We start from the raw sequence: 25,257 nt of genomic DNA, 5'->3' as shown, positions 1-25,257 counted from the left end.
AGGGTCGACTTCGCGCCTGCTTCCCTCTGCACGACTGGTATCAAGAATGATGATGCCGCGTGCACCCCAAATTGACCTTTCTGCGATAGGGCCTATTCGCCAGCACACAGAGGGACTTGCCGACGCGAGGCCTACGCCTGCCCCAGCCTTGACGAAGACCCCTTTCTGTCCTCGGGCTCGGAACCCGCCCGGTTGACCGACGCCGCGAAAGCGACGATACCATGTTGTTATTCGCGCGGCCACTTGTTCGATTAGAGGATCGAGTTCGACCACAGAGCATGACCACCGGTATGACCCATGAAGCCGACTCCGATCCCTTGGACCACCTCTTATTTGCGCCTGAACTAGCCATCCTTGAGTCCACGCGCCACCTTCTATGTAGCTCCGAGACGATTTGGGCGATAGCCGATAAAACGGCGTTCCAGCCAACTTCATCTTTACACATCCTCCGAACTAGGTTGTCTGGGGTAGTGTCCAGACCACATGTGGCAAGTATGTGGTCAAGCATTGCGCGAAAACGTGAGCACACGAACAACACGTGTTCCGCCGTTTCCTCTAAACCTGCGCACACCAAACACTCGGGCGAGGCCGAGCAAGCCAGCTGCGTTACCTGCACTGTGATTTTGCAGCACGCTTAAACGCCGGGCACATCGAACCCCCCATGGGGTGCTTGCTGTTCACAGCTTTGCTGGAACAAATCAAACAATTGGGAGGGTTCGTGCAGCATTGTGCCTTATGTCTCTCCAATCTGCAGCGTCGGCAGAGATTACTTCTGTCAGAGCCTTTGCAGTCCCATTGCTTGTGCCCCGGTTCCAGGCACTTGAAGCAAACTTCGGGTTGCTCGTATATGCCCACAGGGCATACCAACCATCCCACCTTGACGCTCCCTAACTTGACTACCTTGGAGGCGTCCGCTGCAGATAGCCGAACCAATGCTACCTGCGTCCCTGCCGGACCTTTCCGTAGCCGAACGGCTGCGGTGGGCGTCTCCACTTCACACTGTCGCCGCAGTGCCGTGACGAACTCTTCGACTTCAGTGATCTCGTCCAGGTCTTTAACCCTTAGATTCACCTCCGTCGTGAGTGCCCTCACCTTGACCGTCTCGCCTAGGACCTCCTCCGCCAACTTCTTGTAGGCGGCGCCCTTTTGCGAGACGCCCCGCTTCATCTCGAGTATCATCTCGCCCATCCGGGTACGTCTTATTCGACATACGTCGGCGCCGAGTTCGGCCCCCAGGGAGCTCAACCCCTGGAGACTGTCTCCCCCGTTTTTGTGTCTGCTCCGTTGGAGCAGTCACCCCCGACGTACCCGCAAATACTTGAGCCTCAGTCTGGGTAGACTTTGGCACCACCGTCTTCGCTGGCACGCCTTCGGTAGATTCTACCTTGCCCGAGTCCGCGAATTTTTGGGCCTCAGTCTGGGTAGACATCGACTCCACCGATTTCACGGGTTTACACTTGGCCGTCCCGACCGCCCTCTCCAGCTTGGCGTCCAGCATCGACTTTCGAAGTTTCTGCAAGCTCCTCTTGAGGTCCTTGCTGATATTATGCTTCGATGACGCAAAGTCGATGATGGCGTCCAGTTGTTCCGTCGCCACCTCGAAGGCCGAAAGCCCATCGCGTTTGCGGTTCATCGCCTCCACAAGCCATGGGCCGTCAATAACCCCTACCGGCGTTTTTCTAGCCGAGAGGAAGGTTGAGTGACCCACGCTGGCGCTGCGCACTGAGCTGCCGACTATTGCCTCTGGCCTCCTAGGCGGAGACCTGAACAACCCACCTCTTGCGAAGGGGTTGTCGCCTACACTACTACCACTAATTGAAGAATTGACTTGGTTTTCCATTTTGGTCCCACGAGTTGCTCAGGAAAAGAGGTCCACCACGCCAGAGCCCAGCATGACGCGGTAAGGGACAATTACTGTGGAGGGTGCCCAGGTACCCCACATGCTCCGTTAAAGGCCTAGCTTATTATTTCACCCGCATGCCATGCATCCCCTCGGCACGAGTCGCTTGACACCTTGGGATTAGGGGTTAGGGACGATGGTCCCGGTCTAACTCGCAGTGGCCATGGGGAGGGGTCGTCAAGCCCTTGGACAAAGTCCCTGCTGCCCCGTGTGTGTGTGTGTGTGTATGTGTGTGTGTGTGTGTGTGTGTGTGTGTGGCAAGTACAATGGATTCACTTTGCCCAGGTAGACGAAAATGTTGAAACCGGACCGAGAATCGAACTCGCCATCTCCGGATTGGCAATCATACGCCTTTGCTCTCAAGGCTATTGGAGACCCCGATCGACTGGAACTTGTGAAACTGCACTGATAACCATGTGAATGGAGTATGGGATTTGCTATCCATTCTCAATGTACACGTTTCAGAAGCTCACGTATTTTAAGTCAATAACGGCGCTGGTCCTTACGGTCATATAGGAAAGGAAGGATTGTTAGTTCGACTCTCGTTGCTACTAGAGACTGAGAACACCTCTGCATCTCCATGATTGTCTTGGGATGTGGTATTGTGTTAGTTGCATAGGATATTTTATCGACCGTTGCTTGCTAATAAATCGAAATACGATCAATCGCGTAATCATCTTCTTCTTCTTATTGGCATTACATCCCCCACTGGGACATTGCCGCCTCGCAGCTTTGTGTTCATTTTTAGCACTTCCACAGTTATTAACTGCAAGGTTTCTTAGCCAAGGTACCATTTTTGTATTCGTATATCATGAGGAACACGATGATACTTTCATGCCCAGGGAATTCGAGACAATTTCCAATCCGAAAATTTCCTAGACCGGCACCGGGAATCGAACCCAGCCACCCTCAGCATGGTCTTGCTTTGTAGCCGCGCGTCTTACCGCTAGGCTAAGGAGGGCCCCAATCGCATAATCAGCGCAGAACTAAATTCTCGGATACCGCGAAAGTTATGCGTGCGATTTACTATCCGACCGCACAGAATAAAACTAATATCCGGATCTGCGTCCAATACGTAACACGTTAAATTATGAAGTAATTGCTTCATTTATCGACCGCGTCCCATGCGAATCACGTGCAATCCCGAACTCCGTATTTGTCTCGACCAGTGCCAAGCACAATACAGTTAGTATTTTCACGACCACTTATACACGGACGGCACTTACTTGCTCGATGGCTACTGCAAACTATTGAAGATCGTGCTTGTTTCGACCGGAGTAAAGCGCAATACATGCGCATGAGGCAAATTCGGAGAAAAATTAGATGCTTTTTAAAAAGTTGTGGAAATTGACCAAGACCGAGGAATTGATAAAATAAATCCGCGCAATAAAGCAGCCCAGTGTTAGCTCCTTACTGATAATTTATTTGACCGCCTACGCTCATAAAAAAAGATATTTATACAAAAGAAATGACCAAGCTCTACCCAATGGAAAACGATGTTCTCTAACTTCCTATCAACACAAGCAGCTACCACTAGGTCTCACAATACATTTTAGTAACAGGAAATTTTGCTTTCAACATTACAACTATGTCTTAAATTTATTGCGATTCCTCGGCTGCTTCCGCTTCTTCCGGTCGTTCGTGCAGGTTGAATAGTTTAGCAACTTCGTTCAAATCGTCATACCGCGTATGTTGAGCGACAATCCTACGCGCCGTTCCAATCCGGTTGAAAACGTTCCACAGCAACACCCCGACCACCTTCTCGTCCCGCAGGTAAAATATGACGCCCTTGTTAAACTCGTCTTTATCGTCAGATTCAATTGGTGGTGCTGCAGCAGGCTTTTCCTCTGCTTTTACCACATTTGTGTTACCGAGCACCGATGCGGTATGTTCAGCTCCACTGGAGGTTGTCTTCGATAGAGGAGTTGGTTTTACCGAAGCGTTGGCTGCTTGCAGTTTTTCACTGGTGTCCGGAATTGTTTGCGGGGTACTCATCTTAGCGAATACGGCTACGGTTGGTAGGGCAGAATCGATAATGCCAATCGCTTCGTATCCAATCTTTGGACCCAAGTCTGACCAAAACATACTTTGGTGAGTATATGGTTTGTCTAAAACAATACGATAGAATAAATAGACTGCTGTGCATTTCTAAAGCTTCTGAAATTATGAATTATTGGAATTAAGAGGATCACTAAACATGAAGTGACGTTTAGTGTAATATGTTTTTACTATTTTCACACTTACTCAAACCAGCCATGTTCTCTCCGGCAAGGCGTCCCGAAACGACGGCATGATCGTGATGTTCAACTCGTCGTCGTCCTAGTTTGGGATCGAAGAAACAGGCAGCGTCTCCGGCTACGTACAAATGTGATCGAGCCCTCAGTTCCGCATCCACTACGAAACCTCCCATTGATGGATCCGTTTCCAAATTTGAAGTCTTAGCCAGATCCGTATTCGGCTCCGAGCCTACGGCAACGATTGCGTGGTCAACCACCAGACAACTGTCATCGGTCAAAGTGAGTTTGAGTTTCTTATCTAGAACTTCTGCTGCCTTGACCTGAATTTTGGGCCAAACTTTGACCCCTTCTTCTCTAACCCGTTCCGTGGTCCATTGGCTCAGATATTCTGGTAAGATCTTTCCCATGTTCCCTTCTTCATGGAAAAGCTGATATACCTCAAAGTTCTTACTGCGAATTTCGCTGCATTTGGCTAAAGCGCAGGATAGCTCACTGCCCAGAAAGCCACCGCCTATTATAGCGACTTTACTTCCCTCGCTCAACTTTTCGGTAAGTTCTTCAAAATCGCTAACAGCTTTGAACATGCTAACTCGTTCCTTCACCGCCAATGGGGCGGACTCAAATACTGGCAAGTTCTTTGGTCTAGCTCCTGTCGCTAGTAAACATTCTCCGTACTTGATCTCTGTGCCATCCGTTAAAATAGCTTTTCTGTTGACAACGTCTATCCTTTGAACCTCATAGCCCCTAGCAATGGCAACGCCTCCATTGGGCGAATCCATTAATTTAGTCGGATCCATGTAAAAGTCATCCGGTTCGAAATAGATACTCCGTTCCACTCCATTCCACTGTCGGAACTTTAACGGTTCGAGTTGTGCTTCCGGATTAAACCAAAGTTCCTTCGACAAAGGAGGTCTCATATATGGCATTTCTGTTTCGTTCGTGATGACCAAAACTTTAGCCTTCGCATCGTGACCCTTGATGGCACGAAATGCAGCGAAGCTGGCGGTTCCTCCTCCAATCAACAGATAGGGAACATCGTTTGGCAGATCTTTCGAGGAAGCTGGGAATGGTAACTTTGATTTCTTCTTTGGTGGAAATGCTACTAACGGTTCTGTGTTTTCTTCGCGGGATTCCTTATCACTGTCGAATAATCCCAAGGCGTAGGCTAGTCCCAAACCGCCAGCAGTCAGGGCAATCGCTCCGACTATGTAGGTGTTGTTAGAATTGGGTCCCGATCCAGATGGTGGTGGAGGCGGACATACTGGAGCAGATCCTTTAGCTGAAAGTGTTTCCTGAAAGAAACATACATATATTTATATATTATCTTGATTCCATTTTGTTGATAACATGAAATTTAAAACAGAGTGTCGATTGAGTAACCAAGTCTGCCTATTACTTGATTCCTGATTCTATTTACCATTTACCATTAAGACAACAAATATTTCAGGCGAAATTTGAACGTTTTGGCAAAAATTGAGCGAATTTGTTGACCAAAACCAGATTTGTTTCCCGAGAAGTAGATTCATATTTATTGAATACGTAAATAAGTTCGTGCTCTCAAAAACTACAACTACATTCTGCAGTTTAATGTTTTTTTTAGCAGGGACGAATGCGAAAGATAGTACTTGGTATGGTAGACAAGCCTAGATGAGAATAATGTTTCTTCAGATCGACACTCTGTTTAACTTCAATACATAATTATTGTTGAACCTCGATTGTTCTTTTGTTTGATACATCACAGTCGGTCTTATCACAAGCAGGTGCAGTAGTCGATTTTGAGTGCTATTAGGAGAATATAAATTAAAATGCTAATTCCAAAAATAAACAAATTTGTTCAAAGGAACCTCCCGTTCAGGAGCGCTTCGTTTGGGTCTAGTTTTTGGGGGAAAATTAACGATTTTTTCGTTTGATTGGTCATGCGTTCCGCAGGGGAACTCCCCGATCATGGGCGTACGATCCGGGTCAATACATCCATAACGAGAGGATTTGTGCTCTGCTTTGCAGCCGGGATACGATGGACTCTGGCACGCCCCGCTTGCTTCCAATATTTTTTGACGTCGTTCGGTCACCTGTCTTGTTATCAAGTCATTTACCTTTTTCGAGAACCAGCGACGACTGCAGAACGATCCACCTGCGGACGGGACGCAAAAATCAATAACATTACATCATGTTGAGCTACTCGTATTTTGTTAACCTAAAACTTCACCCGTAAAATGTTTCCTTGTCCGAGATGTTGCTATCCTTGGTTGCGCAATTCTGAGACTGCTGATTGCGGCTCGGGAAACAGATAACATTTTTCACGTAATAATTTTTCGGTTACCTTGAAAACTTATGACACAAATGTTTCAAAAATATTTTGTGAAATACCGGAATTCATTCAACAAAGTTCTGTTTAACAAATTCTCACAACAGCAAGTCTTCTCGCGTCGAAAATCGCTCTCATACTGCCCGGAAAAATCGATTTTGTTTCTTCTTTCTGTCAAACTAAAAGCGGTCGAATCCAGGGGACTGAAGAGAAGGCTAATACGCCTACCCACCATTCATTCAATATGGCGTACAATGTTTTTGTTTTAGTTTTGTTTAATTCATGATAACAAAACTTCGGAAGTATCGACGAGGTATTTTTCGACATAAAGAAGCCATACAAACACAAAAGGTTCGATGTACCTCAACTAATTGCAAGTTTTCGCCAGGAGAAGTTAATTGCCGATAATTGGCACTAACTGCGTACGAACCAACCACCCAAATTGGGCGCTACATTTGGGTATACTACCCAGAAACAGGGTACCAAAAACAGAAGTACCAAAACCGATGTTGGGTAGAGTGCCATTGTACCGCGGATGACAGGCGTTTCACCCTCCTGACCAAAACCGATGTTGGGTAGAGTGCCATTGTACCGCGGATGACAGGCGTTTCACCCTCCTGGTCGAAGCGGTCGGTAAAAATGTTTTTACAGGTTGCACCGTTAGATAAAATGACCCAAATTTATGTTCGTTTCCACTCAAATTTACACGGTTAGTACTCGCTATTCCAGATTTACCCAATTTGTTCATGCTATTTAATTCATTTTCTACGCAAAATCCATACCCAAATTGATGAAAAAACTATATATATACATATATATATATATATCATATATATATATATATATATATATATATATATATATATATATATATATATATATATATCGGGACTGATTTGCGATTTGGGCGTAACTTATTTTGTAAACAAACATTGGAAGGGGAATTCCTGCTAAAACAAGCATTTCATGAGGAAACCACGGTATGGATTCGACAGATTAAGCTTTCCTCTACAAGATAAGGATATTAGTTAGGGATGAAAACGCTTGCATTGTCCGGAATCCATGAAGCAATGTTTGTTTACAAAATAAGTTACGCCCAAATCGCAAAGCAGTCCCGATATATATATATATATATATATTATAGCAATTAATTATTATAGCAATTTAATTAAAAACGGTAAGCAGTACGGGGTTGGACTTTTCTGTCATAATAATTAATTAATAATAAAATTTTGAATATAAATATTGTGATTATTATATCAGTATTAACCAGTATTAACTTAATTTTGAGTTGTTTGAACTTCATCTTGGGTAGATGGGATTTAACCGTGTAAGCCCAAAGCCCAAAGTGGAGAGGCTACGTTCACAGATTACAAACACACGTTTCTGAAGTAACAATTCCGCCAAATAAAATCTGGCATCGCTGATTGGAAAAATAACGTGCGAGCTTCCAGCGCATTGTGCTTGAAAGGAACACGAAGCTTTCATCATTCTTGCTTCATTTTCCAACGTATGTGGACGCCCGTTAATGTTGTTTCTCTGGCTTCAGAATCGGCCGAATACCGCGTGTTGTGATTAAACGAAATTATCGGTGAAATTGACCAGTTTTAAAGAAAAAAGTGCTCTGTTTGTAATCATGAATATCATGAAAAAATGTGGCTTTTGTCAGCAGCCTGCTGGATTGATGTGCAGTCGCTGTTTAGAAGTTTATTGTTCCGTAGAGTGTCAGATTCGCGATTGGTCCGAACACAAAAAGATTTGTGTTGCGATTCCGTGAGTATTGATTTCACAGGGCTAATAACGAATTTTGAAGTAGAATAATTTACTTCGTTTTCCATACAGATGTGGGGTAGATGAATAGGTGATAAAATGAATAGTTGGCTATATTCAAATTAAAACTATTAAATTCAAGGCGTCTTTCTCGAAAATAAATAAAGCACCTGGGGTAATATTTTGGTTTCGAGATCGAACGAATGGCTATTAGGTATTACCAACGAGGCCGTAAAAATATTGTTTGATGTAATTTTCAACCATTTTTTTGTTAGCTATTATTATTTTATTAAAAAAATTATTTTGAGCTTTTTAGTGGAATGTCTTCACTTGTCGTAAGACGAGTTTGTACCTTCCCATTTAATTCCACCACTAGATTGTACCGTCAAGTACATAACACTGAAGACGACCTTACTGTTGAGGTCGAAATACGTATCTGTCAAGGTACAATCAAGTGGTGGAATTAAATGGGAAGGTGCAAACTCGTCTTACGACAAGTTGAATTATTAATAAATTCATCCGTCTAAGACGAATTAAGTACTGTCCATTTAATTCCACTAGTTAAATTCATCATAGCTTTGGTTTTAACTACAGCGGCAAATAAGACAATTTTTACAAAGATGTTGCAGGGGTATATAGTCAATATTTGGTTTTCATCTCTATAGGCCTTTTCATGTGACACTGCCGAGACTGCACTTGTTTACAACCGCTGAACAGGCCTGCAAGCCCGAAGCTGTCACTTCCATAGAAGAACTGTCAATTGACGATAAAATCAGCTGTTTTTAAACGTCTCGTGAAAAGGCCTATAGTAAACAAACGGAAAAGCACACTAAATCGAAATGACTCAACCATGTGCATGTATGCAGGCAAATTGAACACTTTGTATCAAGCTTAAACACACATTAATCACAGACAAACAGACGTAACAGCTTGAACATTTTTCTAAATAATCCATCGCTCAACTCCTCTACCACCATCTTGCGAGCATGTTACACGAAACACTGTTTCGTATGACATTGTCACCAGAAGGCGCTGGAGTGAAATGTCAAACTCGAAGGCTCGTAATATTTATAGGTTACTAGTCAAATCTGCCCGATCTCGTTCGAATGTATTGCTACCGCATCAAAGCTCCAAATGCAGTCTCTCCGATGCGGTGTTGAACTTAGTCTGTAGATTAAAAAAACACCTTAATAAAGATTAAAAAAAAAAAAAAAAAAGTCTCTCCGATGTCAAGTTCCTCGTCGCCTGACTTCGCTGATATTTCCAAGGTATTTTGTATTTCTGACGACTGTATTTCAACCATTTTTGTACCTTCTCTAGCTACAAATCTAAAGCGCACCGGCAAAAAAAAAAGTTGAATCTTTTTGAAACGTTTCTGGCGAGGAAACAATGCCACCTTGCAGAATAAGACGTGGGACTCCTTTGCACCAAGTCCACACACGTTTACTGGAATGTTTCTAGACTAACATTTGAAAAGGGCTTAACAGCCAACATTTATTCCTACTGATTCTTCATCTACGTATATAGCTATATATGTAGACGAGGAATCAGAAGGAATAAATTTTGGCTGTTACGCCCTATTCAAATGTTGGTGTAGGTTTAGTAACAGCATCCCTATCCCGTACCTCGTCATGATCAAAATTTCCATTCGTTTTGGAAGACACAGGAAGGAAACGATGTGATTCAAACTCACAATCAATTGATTGTGGCGATTCTCAACAATTTCCTGAAGTCCTTGAGGCTGATAATGCCTTCATGATCCACTAACTCTGACTTTCAACTGCTCCAGAACGTACATTTGGTGGGCCAATTCCAGTACATATATATATTATTAATTTACATTAAAAACTATATGAAAATAACGTAGAAATATTAATTAACCACCAGGGCACCCGATTGAAGCGATTTGGATAGGAAGAGTGGAATCGCCAACTTCCTATTGTTAACATCTCGTGGATAAAGGGCGGGCTCTTCTCCCCATCTATTGGGTCAATCTGGGAAACGAGGGCTAGATTATATTTTTGTATGTACGAACTTTCTTCTGGAAGGAAATTCTCTATTCTTCCCGTGGATTCGCATAAGTGTCTCTGCTTATGGAACGACCCCACCCATTTTTGGCCCTTCATACAGTAGTTTGATGAAATACAAACAATAATATAATCATGATCAAATCGTGTGTCAGATATGGCCAGTGCTATCGGCAGGTGCCTTGCTACAATAGATGATAGGGTATCTGTTCCATTATTAATAACATGCTCCTATATCAATAACATTCGCAAAACAGGCAATTTAGGGTCGATTTGTGTCGTGTTTTGCTGTTATCCGGCGTGCTCACTGCTGAAAAAAATCACAAAAATGAGAAATAAAACATTTCGTGCACCAATTCTTTGTTTTTGGATGGTATTAATTTGGGTACATGGTATGAAATCAAGGAGCAGTTCCCCTAGTATCATCATCATCATCATCATCACTAGTCAAATTTGCCCGATCTTGCTCGGGTTGATGTTTTTGGACCTAACAGTCAATCGTTTAGTTGATCGCAGCGTCGCCCTCGAAAAATATTAGCTATTTTTTTATATAGTAATTCTTATCGATTTTCCCGCAACAAGTTGCAAGACGGGTGATAAATCCTAGTTGATCACCATTGAATATAATCACGATGAGTCATTGCGTTCAAAAGTTATGAAAAAATGGTGTGTTGAGCCATATAAGAAGCTTGTTTGGTTGATTCTTTATACAGCGTTTGCAAGAGCCGTAATGTAGGCAATTATTTATTATGTGTATCACACTACGGCGAAACCAAACGATTGAATCGAGAAAGGCATCGTGGCAGGTGGACTAATCTTTTTTTTTTTAAATAACACCAGATCTCGACGTTTCATGCATTTTTAAGACATTTGGCATTAAAAACAAAAAAATTGATTTTGAGTCTCAAACAATAAAAAAAATCGGTGTGACATCAGATCTCGACATTTTTCATGCATTTTGGCATTTGGCATTTTGGCATAACTTTTCCGTACCGCTCTCCTCCCAACCCCCCCTTGGGAAGTTTTTCGTACGAGGCGAACCGGTCCAGGGCCGAAAACCTCAATAATAAAGATATTAATAATAATAAGTTTTTCGTGTTTCGAAACAGTCACTTTGACCGCTTTGGTCAAACACTTTACGAAGTCCGATTGAGCTGAAATTTTGCATAAGGACTTTTTTCGAGGAGATGATACACCTTCTACCTACCTGAGCATACCCGTTTTTGGAATTCGAAGAGTCGATTTTCATTGGCAGCCTAACCAACACACTCCGATAGTGAAAATTGAGCCACTCGCTGTGCAACGAAACCAGTGCTGTGTCAGCACGTCCAGAAGTCAACGTCAAAGCAGATGGTGTGCAGGAAAAGACAAAATGCCCAGCAGACGTTTTTTGCTTTCGGTGAATTGGGTCCTACAGCTCTACATCGTTTATGGTTGTAAACGATAGTGCATCGGTCAAGAATACATGAACCGATGTTATATAAATTCTAATAAGAGTCAGTATCAGTAAAAATGATATTTTTGTGTTTGATAGCCTATTCAGATTGGGCTATTTATGACTTTGTTAAGTGAGAGGGTATCCAATTATCACGAGGTGTTCAGACTGCAGCAAGATAATATATCTTGACGTTTCCATGCTTCCTCATTTGCACGCTAATACAGGGTTGAATTCAAGGAGAGTTTTAAAATTTAATTTGCGAAATCAAGCATTTGTGTGGCGACAATCGAACATTTTTCTGAGCAAAGTTTCTACGAAAAAAATATAAAAATATATGAAAAGGATTTTCGAAGAATATTTGAAGCTCTCATTAAGGATAATGAGCGAAGCTACATTCATTAGTTAGGTGTGCCGTTCTTCGGAGAATCAGACTATTCCTCAATTTATGTTTAAGTTTAAAAATATTTTGATTCTGTACAATGATCGAACGGAGATTTGATAGAAAAAATTAGATACTTTTGGGAATTCTCACAAATAAATAAAAAAGGACGATTGGACCAATTTTCAAGAAATATTATCGAACTAAAATGTATTTCCACCAGTATCTCCATGTATGAAGGGCAACTCAGCAATTTATTTTTTTTCAAAATGGAAACTGAACCATTGCGTTCTACTCGACAATCAATGATACAGCTTCTAACAAAATCGAATCGTGTCAATGTGATATAATTTAAACTGGATGTTGGATGAATATGTATAAATTATATGTATAAACCCATTCAAATCGTACAGTTGTCCCACGTGAAAATGTTGAAATCCAAAGTATATTAAGCCATTCAAGGAGCAGAATTGAAACAATTTATGAAATCATGTTTATTCATGAAATATATTCGTTTTACAACCATTCCTACGGCCCTTGAACTTTGAAAATTTATTCGATTTGTTCTATTAAATCTAGGTTTAAGTTAAATACTTCATGTTAATTCTAGAGAGCATCTGTTTTTTAAACAATTCATGTTGAATAAGTGGAGAATAAATAATTATCATCATTATTTTTCATCATATAAAATGCTTTCCACAAAACCATCACAATCCGAGTTATTCTTCAGCGCTCAGAAGATTTCCATCTAACATGCATTCGACCCTGGTGCGACAGAAAGAGCATGACTGTCTTCTTCTTCTTTGCGGGGTGGCGAGACTGACGTTTCCAGTCTATACTGCCAAGGGATGTCAAGTCATGAAGCTTATAGTTTAGGGCATTACCATCGCCCTGTTATTAATCGGTCGCGATTTCTACTGATTTTGTTTTCCTCAAGTTATTTATGAATGGCACCGGTTTATTTTTACCAGTAATTATAGTTAAATCTAGGCGTTCAATTGAGTGAAAAATCGATCTTTAGGTTTTCCAGTTTCAAAGTTTATAATTGTTTTCTTTTAAAAACTTAGATATATCTCGATATTCTTTGATTTTAGCCTGGTTAAGAAGACTGTCAATGTTTCTTTGTTGTGTTAATATTGTGTATTTTGCTCTGGATTGTACGTATTTTGTACAGTGTAATAGGATATGTTCGGAGTCCTCTGTTACCCCACACTCATCACATTTGTCGTTTTGAGCTAATTTCCATTTATATAATTTTTCTTTTGTTAGAGTATGGTATGTTCTAAGTCTTCCTATGGTAACAATTTGTGTTGTGTCAAGATCAAGATTGTCAAACCATGGTTTCAATGTCGGTTTTTTAAGTAAATTATAATGTTTAATACCTTTTTGTGTTGATATTGTTGTGTATTCTTGTATCCAGTCTTCTATTGTTTCGTTTTTGGCTAGATTTATTGTGTCATTTATTGGGATTTTTGTGAATATCATCTGTTGACTGTTGCAACCATCTTTGGATAATCTGTCTGCATGGTCATTTCCTGGGATTCCTTTATGGCCTGGTACCCATTGTAGGTGAATAGTTTTGTTTGTTTTATTCAATTTTTGTATTATGTTATATGTTATAAAATTGTCTTTTGTGTTTTTGTTTTTTATGTTTGTCAAGGCTGATTTCGAATCTGAGCATATCACGAATTTATCATGTTCTTTGGTGTTAATTATGTCAATGGCTGTGTTAATTGCCATCATTTCAACATTCATTATGGACATAGAATTGTTGACTCCGCTCGTCAGTTCTTCGTTATTTGTTTCGCACCATATTCCTATACCGCAGGAGTCCGTCGTTTTGGATCCATCCGTGTAAATTTTTTCAAACTGGTTGTATTTTTCGTTTAGATGACTTATTGTTAGTTTTTTAATTGTTTCACTGTTCATGTTTTTTGTTATAATTCCTGGTATTTTCACTCGAATTGTATTTATTTGTTTTATTTATACAGTGTGTTGTTTCTAAGGTGTTATGCATACGACTATGGGTCAATATTATTAAGTAGTTATTATGGAATATTGTGTATTCTAGAAAAGTGTAGTTTTTCGGTAACTCTTCTATTTCTAGAAATTTAGATGTTAGTTGAACAATAGGTATAGGTTTATTATATGAAAATGTTTTGATAGCCTCTTTCTTGGCTAGCCATTTAGCTCGTTGGTGTATAGGTATTTCTCCGGATTCTGAATAAAGGACATTGATTGGTGTTGACTTTAGAAGTCTTAAACAAGTACGTAGTGATGAGTTAAATGTAGAATTAAGTTTTGTTAAATTTGTTTTAGCCGTTCCTCCATAAAGTGTAAGCCCATAATCGATTTGAGATCTTATGACAGCCTTGTTGATTTTTAATGCAGTTTTGGGATGTGCCCCTTCGTTCTTTTTACATATCATTTTCATTATGTTTAGTCTCTTCTTAATTTTATTGTTTACAAAATTTATGTGTATTTTATGTGAAAGTTTGTTATCTAATATATATCCTAAACATTTGTGTTGTTCTTTTTGCTCTATTGGGTTATCATCTATTTTAACATTAATCTTATCGTTGAATTTTGAGTTAAATAGTATTACTGCCGATTTATCAGGATTAATATTAATTTTTAGTGTTGATAGCTTATCTTTGATATTATCTAATATAATGTTAGTTGTTAACTCTACTTCTTCTAGTGTTTCACCTATGATAGTTATTGAGAAATCATCTGCAAATTGAACGAATACTGTTTTGTCTGTTGTTATGTCATGAAGCGTTCTGGTATACAGGTTGAATAGTATGGGCGAGAGAGGGCACCCTTGTGGTAAGCCTTGATTAGTGTTTTTTGTTATTTCTCCGTTTGAGGTTTGTATAATTATTTTCCTATTTTTTAGGTAAAGATTTAACCAATTGAGTATTTTTCTCGGAATTCTCAGGCTATCTAATTGTTCCATTAATATATTAATGTCTACGGAATCGAATGCTTTTGTTAAGTCTAAAAAAATTGTAACGGCTATTTCTTTTTGTCTTTTTGCTTCCATAATTAACGAATTTATATGATTTACACAATTTATCGCAGAATATCCTTCTCTAAAACCATATGATAATTTAGGTATTAATTTATTTTGTTCTATAAATAGGTTAAGTCTCTTTTTTACTTCGTTGTTGATTATTTTTAAATTAATATTAATTAACGCTATGGGTCTGTACGATGATTCCTTGAGTTTATCTTTTCCTTGTTTCAGAATGGGTATAATTTTTATTATCAACCACTCTTCTGGTATTTTTTCATCCATCCATACTTGGCTTGTTAATTCTAATATTTTAGTGAGTAAATTTAGATTAATCTGTTTTAGAAAAAAATATGATAATTTATTTTGTCCAGGAGCAGATGAGTCTTTTCTTTCTTTTATCGTTTTCATCATGTGTTTAATGTTCAGGGGTGCTAGGAATTTTTCTTCTTCTACGTCATGGTTGGTTAGGGTAAGTATTTGGTTAGTAGTTTTTTCTTCTTTAAAATTTAGTTCCATAAATTTGGTGGCTAAGTCTTTGTTATTTATTATTTCTGAATTATCCTTATGCTTGAAATTTCCACTAACACATCTAACTATTTTCCACATTTCGTTAACTTTTGTCTGTTCGTTTATCTGATCTAGCATTTTCTTCCTATATTCCAATACTTGGTTTTTTAGAGCGTTTTTGAATTTTAGTTCTGCTTGTTTTAATTTATGTTTGTTTGCTCTTGCGAGATTGTTTCTGAATTCTTTGTGCTTTTTGTTTTTAATTTCATATAATTTTTGATGTTTTCATTCCAATAAGGCTTTATTTGTTTTTTACTGTTGGGTTTTATTTTGTATGTAGCTTTCTCTAATGCTTCATTTATTTGTTTGTTCAGATCATCAATGTTTTGTATTGTTTTTGGGTCTATTTGGTTGAGGTTTTCTACAGCATTTTTTTTGCTTACTATTATTCTTTGTGTATTATCCTTGAATTTGTTGAAAAAGGTAATCTTACATTCTATTAGTTTGTGATCTGAACCTATATCCTCTGTGCTTGTTTCCCAATTTATTAATGGTCCTATGTCTGGTGTAGTTATCGTCAAATCTACTGCTGAAGATATGCAATTAAGATCTTCCCATCTAGTTGCTACTCCTGTATTTAAGAAAGTGATGTCATTGTTCTCAAATAATTCACAAATGAATTCGCCTCTCCTATCCGTTTTATTAGATACATTGTCCCATATAGGGTGATGGGCATTAAAATCTCCTCCTAGGAATACCGGTATTGTACTGTGGGTCATATAATTAAAAAGTTTTTCGAGTGGATCTTTTATTTCTGTTAGTGGTGTGTCAGGTGGTATATATAGTGATATAAATATGATTGTTTGTTTGATGTTTTTAATTTTTATTGCTGTTAGTTCTAAATCTATGTCAGTCATTATTATTTCCTCGTATATTAGTGTAGGATGTATTAATATACCTGTGCCTCCGTAACCATCTGGTCTACAGTTTTTCACAAGATTATAATTGAGAAATTTGTATTTTTCGTCTGGCTTCAGCCAAGTCTCTTGAAGAAGGAATATATGTATATTTTTATTTTTTAAATATGTTTTTATTGTTTCTCTCTTTTGTGTAGTGGTCTTATGCTGTGAATGTTTATTTGTGATATATTTAAATCACTTTGAAAACAATGGTCTATGAATGTGCCTAACTATGGTGTCACTTATTGTGTTGAGATTTGGTGAATGTTATTATGTTTTGGATTATAGAAGCTATTTCTATCAGAAGTACATCTGATTCCAGTTTGTTATCACTGGTTTTGTCTGTAATTTTTTCGAGAATTTTTTGTAGTTGTTTGGTCAAGTTTTCTTGTTCGGTTTGCATCTTTTCTGTTTCTGTGACTTTGTGTGGATTGTTTCTGATTACTTGAACTTGTTCATGGTGGTTTTCAACAGTCGGGAAAGTGTTTTTTTGTATTTCTGTTCTTTGTTTTCTTGGATGTTCTTGAGTGTCGTTCTTTGTAATGTTTTGTATCAATGTTCTGTAATCTAGTTTGGGTGCGGGCTTCTGATTTACTCGTCTGAATGTTGTATTTGTCGTACTTGATTGTTCCAGTTGTGGGAATTCAACGGCAGATTCTAGCAACGCAAAGTTGTTGGAAGTCTTTATGTTGGGTTTTGGATAAAACTGTTCGGCTACCTGAAAGGTCATTTTATTTACTGTCATTGTTACATTTATATGTTCCATTCTAACTCGCTCTGGACATTCTTTGTAAGTCGGGAGGTGATTTCCTCCGCAGTTTCGACAATTTTTCTTTTCGTTTTCATCGCAACGTGTGTGTTCGTCTGTAATGTATTTGCCACAAGTGATACATGTTTTTTTACTTTTACAAGCCGTTTGCTTATGCCCTAATCTCCAACATGACGTACATATCCTAACTGGGTAGATGTAGATTTCCGGTTTTTCGCATACACCATAGATTTGTACCATTCGTGGTAGCTCTGGCCCTTCAAAGGTGATTTTAATTGATCGTGTGTCAATAAGGGTGGATTGTGAGTCACGTGGGTCTTTGCGTCGTTTGATTCTTTCGATTCTTGTAATTGTTTTGTCTGAGATCGTGTTCTGAAATATGTCTTTTTCCGTGAGTGAGACAGGAATGTTCTTAAGTATACCTGTTGTTTCGAGTAACATCCTTGGAATGAAAGCTTTGTAATTGTTATCTTTCAGTGTTTGTGTAGAGTTGAGAATCTTTTCTGCGTCTTGTGTTTGTAAATAAGTTTGTATCTGTATTGGCCTGCTCGTTTCAATTCGGTGAATTGGTCTAACCCTAGGTCATGAAGGAATTTACCCACCTCCATTGGTTCGAGTAGATTATCCCCTTCCTTGATTGAAATAGGTTCAATGAATAAGACATCGTGTTGTGTGTTTGTGACCCATATGGTTTGTTGATTTTGATTTGTATTTTTGTGATTGTTTGCTTTTTTCTCGTTTGTTTGGTTTTTGTTGGTATTTGTTGTTTGTTCGTCATCGATACTTGGATTTTGTGTTTGTGATCTTGTGTAGTGTTGTGTTTGTGATTTTTTGAGTTGTTTTACTTGTTTTTCTTGGTGTGTGTTGGTTTCTCGTCTTTTTCTTTGTTGATATTCTTTTTGTGTTTGTTTCTCATGTTCGAAGAATCCTTCAAATGATTCTTCTTCGTCTGTGTGGGGTAAATTGGTATCCATCCAATCCTTACCTTTGTCTGGTGGCAGTTTTGTGTTGTCTGGTTGTGCGGAAGCCATGTTTGGTGTTACCCAAGCATGGACTTGGCGTCCCCTTCTTCTTTTTTTAAACCTAGGTTATCTAAAAATATCGATTTTCTCTTTTTTATTTCTATTTACAACTTATCCACTAGAACCTATTAAACGAAATCTTACTCTTTGAACTATTTACAACTATTTACTGATTAAAATTATTAATTAAACGAGGATATAAAAAAAACACTAGAAATTTAAGGTTATGAAATTTTTTCCGAACACGCGGTTTCTAATTGCTTCACTACACTTGACGCTTGGCTCTTAACTTTCGCTTTTGTGGTCCGCTTCTAACGACGGTTTGAGTTGGAGTGGAGCATGACTGTCAACTACGAAACGAAATGAAAACAGAGAGAATTTTCTCTCTGGTAAAGAGAGCGTGACGCTTGTCAGTTTTGTTTTGTTGAATTTCTCCCTGCATTCCAGTTAGAACGGAAGCTCTCTCGTAATAATTGTTCGTAATAAATTCTTTTTAGAGGGTATCTTTTGACAGCGCAAAATGTATGGAATATTACGTAAATAATGACATCATAAAGCGTATTTACCCTGAAACGCCAATTATTATGTCATTAATGGCGTAATCTGAATAGGCTATGAGACTTATCAAAACAAATGAACTATCAGCCCAAAACGTCAGGCCCATGTATCAACTGTCAAAGGTTGAGTCAAGTGCCCTGCGGTGTTTGAATAACATTATTATGTCGACGAAGCGTTTTCCATCTATTTTTTTAATTTTCAAATTCAATTAAATTTAAATTTGAATGACCGATCAAAGACCAGAGGATATCTTATGACAGAAAAAAGCCAGCCGTATGATCTGTTAGTTCAGTTCAAAATGTCCGCCTAGGTTAAAACATCCCAACAATTCTGCTTTTTGTGATTTTACCTTTCGTGTTTCGGTCTTTTGTGTCGTTCCTCGTTTCGTTAAAACTGCCTTTCGTATTACGCCTTATGTGCTTTCCTCCTTTCGCGTTTCCCCTAATTAATATTGATTTATGTTTTTTGTAGTAAACTGCATCCGAATGACAGCTATTTGGAAGTACTGGCCGGTGGCGTCACGCTGCCGTTGAGATCGAACCGGATAATGGCAAACAATGGCCGTGCGTTGAAGCCAATGCGTAAGCCCAATTTCCCCATGGGATCTGTCGAGGCGTCAGTGGATCGGGAAGCAACAGCATCGCTTCCGGATGGATGCGAAAATGGGTTGGATAAAAAGGAACCGAGCGGCGGAAGTCCATCGAAAAAAGCTCAGAATATCGTGGTAACAGCAGTGGACTGCGAGAAGCGAATGGCCAAAATGAAAATTGATGAAATCCTTCAACACAACAATATGAATGAAGCAAACGCTACGGATATCGTCGACGCTGTGAAGCCACAATCCTTGGCTAACTTGAAGCTGGAAATGATAAAAAATCACAAAAAGAATCTGGAAAGAACTATTGCAACAGTTCCGTCTGGTACAGCTCCAGGGACGGTGAAGCAGCGAAAAGATTGGCTCCTACACTTCCCGTTGGAGAAAGCGGAAGGAGAGTTTTTCGATGTGATCGTCCAGTATATTGTGCCCAAGCAGCCCAAACGGTGCTGGGTCATTTCGGGGGATCACGAAACCCAGTGCGATAAGCTATTGCGGGATATAAACGGACAGATCAACCCTAAGGAAGATTCAATCAAATACGATAACGTGCAGGTTGAAGACATCTACGCTGCTCCGTACGAAGGTCTCTACTATCGAGTTGTGATTTTGGAAAAAGTAAGTAATATGTGGGGAATTAGGGTTCACAGCAAACCAAAAGTTTCTTTAAAAGTACGTTTTTCTAATATGCCTATTATCAGGATCCAAACCCTCAATCTCTGCTGGAGATGTGATCAATAGCACACGTGCTCGGTGCGGCATCATAACGTTGTCCGCAGCAACAAAAACGTCGATAGAAAAATGTACTTTTAAAGATACTTTTGGGTCATGTGTAGATTTATGTTATAATGTCATGTATTTCAATTATAAAACTTTATGAATTCCAGTCATGCTGAATTTGGTAATGGAACAAACATTATTTTGTTGTCTATTTTTAGGTTGATGCTGCGAAATGTTTGGTCAAAGTTCGTCTAATCGATTACGGCAACGAAGTGACGCTGCCCATCACCGAATTGCGTACCCCACTCCCGCTGATGAAGAACCTTCGTGCGTTTGCATTTATGATCGAAGTTCAGAATCTGAAGCGTCCTCTCGAATTGACGGAAACCATTCGGATTGGCATTGTTCGATCAGAGGCAGATCTTAAGATCGTAGAAATTGATTCGGATCCCGTGAGCTTGTTGCAATTAATAGGAACCTACAATCAGACTATTGGAGAAGGTGGAATTGTTGCCATTCTATCCTCGCGAAAGGCCTTGATCTTGCTTTCTTCAGAACCTGTTCTGCCTATCATGAAGGTGCTGTACAGTCAGATGCCCGAAGCAGCGCCTCATTTCCCGAAGGTGGAAAACGCGAAAATAGGAGATTTGGTCTGCGTAAAAATTGCAGTCGTAGGATGGTCTCGGGCGCAAATCATCGAACAATATGAGGACAACCGAATTGTCTACACGGTCGACAATGGAACGGTAGAATTGGTGAACGCGCAAGATATGCGGTCCTTGCCGGATGAGTATAAAAATAAGCCGTGGCTGGTACTGCAAATGGACTTAAACAAAGTGACCATAAGTGACCAGGATTTCAAGAAATTTTGCTACATGCCAAGTTTCGCTTTCAGCTTTGATCGGCTAGACTTCAGTAAACAGCAACGCAAAATGATATGCACGATGAAGGATGCCGAAAGAAAGCGTACCATAGCGGAAGTTGATTTCGTGGATTTCGTTTGCGATTTAAAACGTGTTGGAATCAATTATTGGCCCCATATACCACAAGACAAGAGCATTGTTAAGATCTCTTCTGTATTGGATGTTGGATCCATAATCATTTGTCCCAAAGGAAAAGTCAATGTCTACACTGAGCTCTTGCAATCAGTAATGCCGACCTTGACACGTTTAACCACAACTCCTAATGTAAAAGACGTTATTGTTGCTGTGGACGACGTTATGATGCCGTACCGAGCACGTGTGTTATCGATCATCTCTCCAGCAGAGATTGAGGTTTTGGATCTTGATAATGGACATATTAGAAAAACTCCACTGCAGCAGCTGTACACTACGAATGGATTTGTGAATAACTTACCAGTATATACGGTGAAGGTTCAGATCCGAGACATGAACGTATCCGCCATCAAAGATCAGGCCTGTGTGATCGATCAATTAGACGCCTTCCGAACAGGGAAGCGTGAGTTCCGAATGATGTTTGAAGGTGGATCATACATGTACGGGGTAAAGCTGATCGATATGAGCACCAGTCGTTCGTTGGCCACAATCCTTATGGAACATCACGACAAGAAGTTACGTGAAGTAGAAGAAGCTGCCAAGAAGAAATTAGAAGTAGAGGCAGCTGCCAAGAAGAAACTAGAAGCAGAGGCAGCTGCCAAGAAGAAACGGGAACAAGATGAGGAAGCCGCACGTCAAAAGGCACAGACAGCAGCAGCCGAAGCTAAGGCCAAAGAAGAACAGCAACGACTGGAAGCCGAACGTAAGGCCAAAGAGGAGCAAAAACTTGAAGCCGAACGAGCGGCGGCCGAGAAAACTGAACAAGATCGAAAGGCTCGAGAAGAGGACGAACGAAAGAAGGCAGAACCGGCTGTACATTCGGTTATGACAATCAACGATCTGGAAATGGTTCCGCTTCCCACGGGAAAAAGCGGTATCAAGTTAACTATTTTTGACGATGGTGATTTGGCGCAAGGTGCGGTAACCGTATGCGAAGTGACGGAACAAAACATGAAACGGTACGCAACGTTGACCGATGAAGTCAACAAGTTGGCTTCCAGATGCGGTGGTGATGGTTACGCACCGAGGTAAGTTTTCTAAAATTGGATATAATTAAGATATAAGTTAGTCATATCAAGAAAGGCATTAACTCTTCCGTAGCTGAAACGTGCAAAGGATTTTTTTTTGATGCCAAAGGACTCCAACTTGTTAACTTGTTCTTCGGTTTACACTTCTTGCATTATCATGGGTAAAAATTTCAAAACGTTGATGAATTTTAGGCACCCCTTAATCATGCCTGATTGAGCTCAAATTTAGCATGGCGTCATATTTTGGGGTAATGAAACTTGTGAGCAATGTCGTTTTTTGAAATTCGAAAATGTCATTTTCATTGGCACCCGTAATGTGCAAGCTTAGGATAAAAGGCCGTTATTTCGACTATAGCATCATCAACGTGCACTGCCCACACGAATGGAAGTTCGACGACGAGAAAAAAAGCTGAAGCACACATACGATGGATGCCCACTGCGGGACGTCAAAATCGTCATCGGCGACATGAACGCTCAAATAGGCAGAGAGGAAATGTATAGACCGCCAGGGTTCTAATTCAAAGAAGAATGATGTGTGGTATAGAATCTGTGCAATATGAATACCCTTACAATAGAGATGTCAATATCAGCACAACATTCATCCACTAAGCCACCCACCGTTAGGCAACATTCACCGATACCAGTGACCAGCCGAATACGGACCGGCGGAATGGCAAACTCCACAAATGAGAAAGCCTCTCACTTATCATGTCTGTATATACTCTCGATAGGTAGCATGCAGTGAGAGACGTTTCGGATTCGGGGGGCTACAACCCATGATAAATTTCTTTTAATAAGCCCCAATTGCGGGAGGCATGACGGTCTACAAAACGGATCGAACGATAACGGCCAGCGATGCAGAAACTTTCCAGCCTACCGTGAAAATGGCGACTCGTAACTTTACTTTTTACCTGTTCAACGACACAACTGTTCAACGACTGCAGTGCAAATATTGAATTCGATCACTACGTTGTTGCAGTATGCCTGCGCTCAAAACTCGTTCGAATCCCATCCCCTTTTAGGAAATGTAAAATGTGGTAGATATCTACTATGAATGTTCCAATACCGATACCACAGACAAACAGACATAACACTCATCAAATTTCCATCGTTAACTGATTTACTGGTCAAGTAAAAAAAACATGAGTTGGCCAATCGATCGCTCGTGGCGCGCGCATCGGATTTGCTTGAGTTTGACGTTTGCTCACTATCGACATCTGGTTCGTGATTTGCCCAACTAACTGAAATCAGCAGATGTCGTTAGTGTTTGAACGACGATGAATTTGATGAGTGAAGTTCAATTTGTTATGTCTGTTTGTCTGTGCCTATACTGCCGTGAATCGCATATTTGTCCCATATGAATAGGAAACCCAGCAAAGATGGGACAGATATGCGATTCACGGCAGTATATGATATTTTTCCTATCATATATGCAGCTCGTAGTTTTGAATACCGTGATCAGTAAAATTATCAGTTCTAAAAGATTAAACAGCTGGTTTTCGGGTATGTTTTGACCACAATTCTCTTAAGGATGTCTTACCCATCTCATCATCAATATGCTGGTGCGTTATGCTTCTGGCGCCGTTGTTGGAGGGACGTGAGTCAAATCTTCATTTTATTATCACTTGCAGTAGACAACATCGTCATCGACTCGTGTTTCGATGAGATGCTCGCTCAGACGATCCACAGGTTCCAAATAAAATTGACCGACTTCTTTGTTTTTTATTTTAAATAGGCGGAATTGTGTACTACGACACAATATTCAACTAAGTACAATAATCTTCTAAATTTGGTTTGTTTCAGCCTCGACGAGTTGTGTATTGCGATATTCGACGTCGACAAAATGTGGTATCGAGCTGTCTGCATTCAACCGAAACCAGAGAAGAACATATTTGTCGTGCAGTTTATTGACTATGGTAACGTAGCTTCGGTTAAGCGCGAATCAATCCGGTGTATGCCGAAAGAATTGGCTTTCCCCTGTGCGGCACATACTTGCGCCGTTAAAGGTAGGCTTACAAAATAACTGCAATATCGAAACATAATAAATCTTTTTTTTTTCTGCAGACGCATCCAAGGTAGCATCGACACTGACACAGCAGCAATCTGTGCAAGGCTACGTAGTAGCCCAGGAGATCAATTCGGAAGGAGAAATCTACTCGTTAAAATTTTGAGTTTTTTAATATCCCTTGACGTTGCTATTTCCTTTTTGATAAAGGATGATCTATTTAAGTTTTTGTTTGTTGGCTAATGAAATCAGCCAAATTTAACTAATCGAATAAAGTTATACACATTAGACACTTCAAAGTATGTGTTTCATTTTATATTATAAATATTATATATTATACCCACTTGTTGAACTTTTGTAAGTTTTGGTTGATGTGTCTGAACTCTGAACTATCTACCACTAGAGTGACAGTAAACCGTGTTTACCGGATACTAAAAAATCCAAATTTATCCCCAAGTGGTGACGATTCCTTGTTCGATTCAATCTGTTGAATTTGAATAAGTGTGGTAAATGCACACACCGGACATTCATACCATGTGAGACTTGCTCCTCCTTAGCCGTGCGGTAAGACGCGCGGCTACAAAGCAAGACCATGCTGAGGGTGGCTGGGTTCGATTCCCGGTGCCGGTCTAGGCAATTTTCGGATTGGAAATTGTCTCGACTTCCCTGGGCATAAAAGTATCATCGTGCTAGCCTCATGATATACGAATGCAAAAATGGTAACCTGGCTTAGAAACCTCGCAGTTAATAACTGTGGAAGTGCTTAAGGACATAGTTGGAAGAGTACCACGATGGCCGCCAATATGGCACCGGACCTTCCACGGGCCAACCCCACACCTCCCGCACTCCTCTCCCACCAACATTCGAATGCATCGAACAGCATCGAACAAAAGTTTAATATTCAAATTACTAACCTGTTCACAGCATATTTCCTTACTTCCCGTGATAATGAACATGTTTCTTC

The 25,257-nt window shown here is 40.1% G+C and overlaps 2 protein-coding genes across 4 annotated transcripts; one reads left to right on the top strand and one right to left on the bottom strand.

Annotated features, from left to right (window-relative positions):
• Positions 1–3,302: 3,302 nt before the first annotated feature.
• LOC134213450 (apoptosis-inducing factor 1, mitochondrial) lies at positions 3,303–6,616 on the bottom strand. 3 transcript variants are annotated; one of them, XM_062692514.1, is made up of 4 exons: positions 6,332–6,616; positions 6,231–6,268; positions 4,145–5,429; positions 3,303–4,008 (listed from the first exon to the last, which is right to left on the bottom strand). In XM_062692514.1, exons 1-4 carry the CDS (start codon positions 6,429–6,431, stop codon positions 3,500–3,502), a joined length of 1,932 nt encoding a protein of 643 aa, XP_062548498.1. In that variant the 5' UTR covers positions 6,432–6,616; the 3' UTR covers positions 3,303–3,499. The 3 variants fall into 3 exon arrangements, with proteins under 3 accessions (XP_062548498.1, XP_062548499.1, XP_062548497.1); XM_062692515.1 differs by having other exon boundaries at positions 6,344–6,615; XM_062692513.1 differs by lacking the exons at positions 6,231–6,268; positions 6,332–6,616 and adding exons at positions 5,848–5,919; positions 5,982–6,203.
• A 1,306-nt stretch (positions 6,617–7,922) lies between these two features.
• LOC134213449 (uncharacterized) lies at positions 7,923–24,592 on the top strand. The gene is made up of 5 exons (XM_062692512.1): positions 7,923–8,215; positions 19,362–20,103; positions 20,424–22,288; positions 24,092–24,294; positions 24,353–24,592. Exons 1-5 carry the CDS (start codon positions 8,079–8,081, stop codon positions 24,457–24,459), a joined length of 3,054 nt encoding a protein of 1,017 aa, XP_062548496.1. The 5' UTR covers positions 7,923–8,078; the 3' UTR covers positions 24,460–24,592.
• The last annotated feature ends 665 nt before the right edge of the window (positions 24,593–25,257 follow it).

This window comes from Armigeres subalbatus, chromosome 2 (assembly GCF_024139115.2).
Source record: "Armigeres subalbatus isolate Guangzhou_Male chromosome 2, GZ_Asu_2, whole genome shotgun sequence".
Lineage (NCBI taxonomy): Eukaryota > Metazoa > Arthropoda > Insecta > Diptera > Culicidae > Armigeres > Armigeres subalbatus.
This window is presented reverse-complemented; position numbering and strand designations above follow the sequence as displayed.

Bases quoted from the DNA above. Each gene is read 5' to 3' on its own strand.
- LOC134213449 (XM_062692512.1), top strand. From the start codon at position 8,079: ATGAATATCATGAAAAAATGTGGCTTTTGTCAGCAGCCTGCTGGATTG. The intron at 8,216-19,361 runs GTGAGTATTGAT...TGTTTTTTGTAG, and splicing joins AAGATTTGTGTTGCGATTCC to TAAACTGCATCCGAATGACA. The intron at 20,104-20,423 runs GTAAGTAATATG...GTCTATTTTTAG, and splicing joins GAGTTGTGATTTTGGAAAAA to GTTGATGCTGCGAAATGTTT.
- LOC134213450 (XM_062692513.1), bottom strand. From the start codon at position 6,083: ATGATCGGGGAGTTCCCCTGCGGAACGCATGACCAATCAAACGAAAAA. The intron at 5,430-5,847 runs GTTCAACAATAA...TGTTTCTTTCAG, and splicing joins CAAACAAAAGAACAATCGAG to GAAACACTTTCAGCTAAAGG. The intron at 4,009-4,144 runs GTAAGTGTGAAA...GTATTGTTTTAG, and splicing joins AGAGAACATGGCTGGTTTGA to ACAAACCATATACTCACCAA.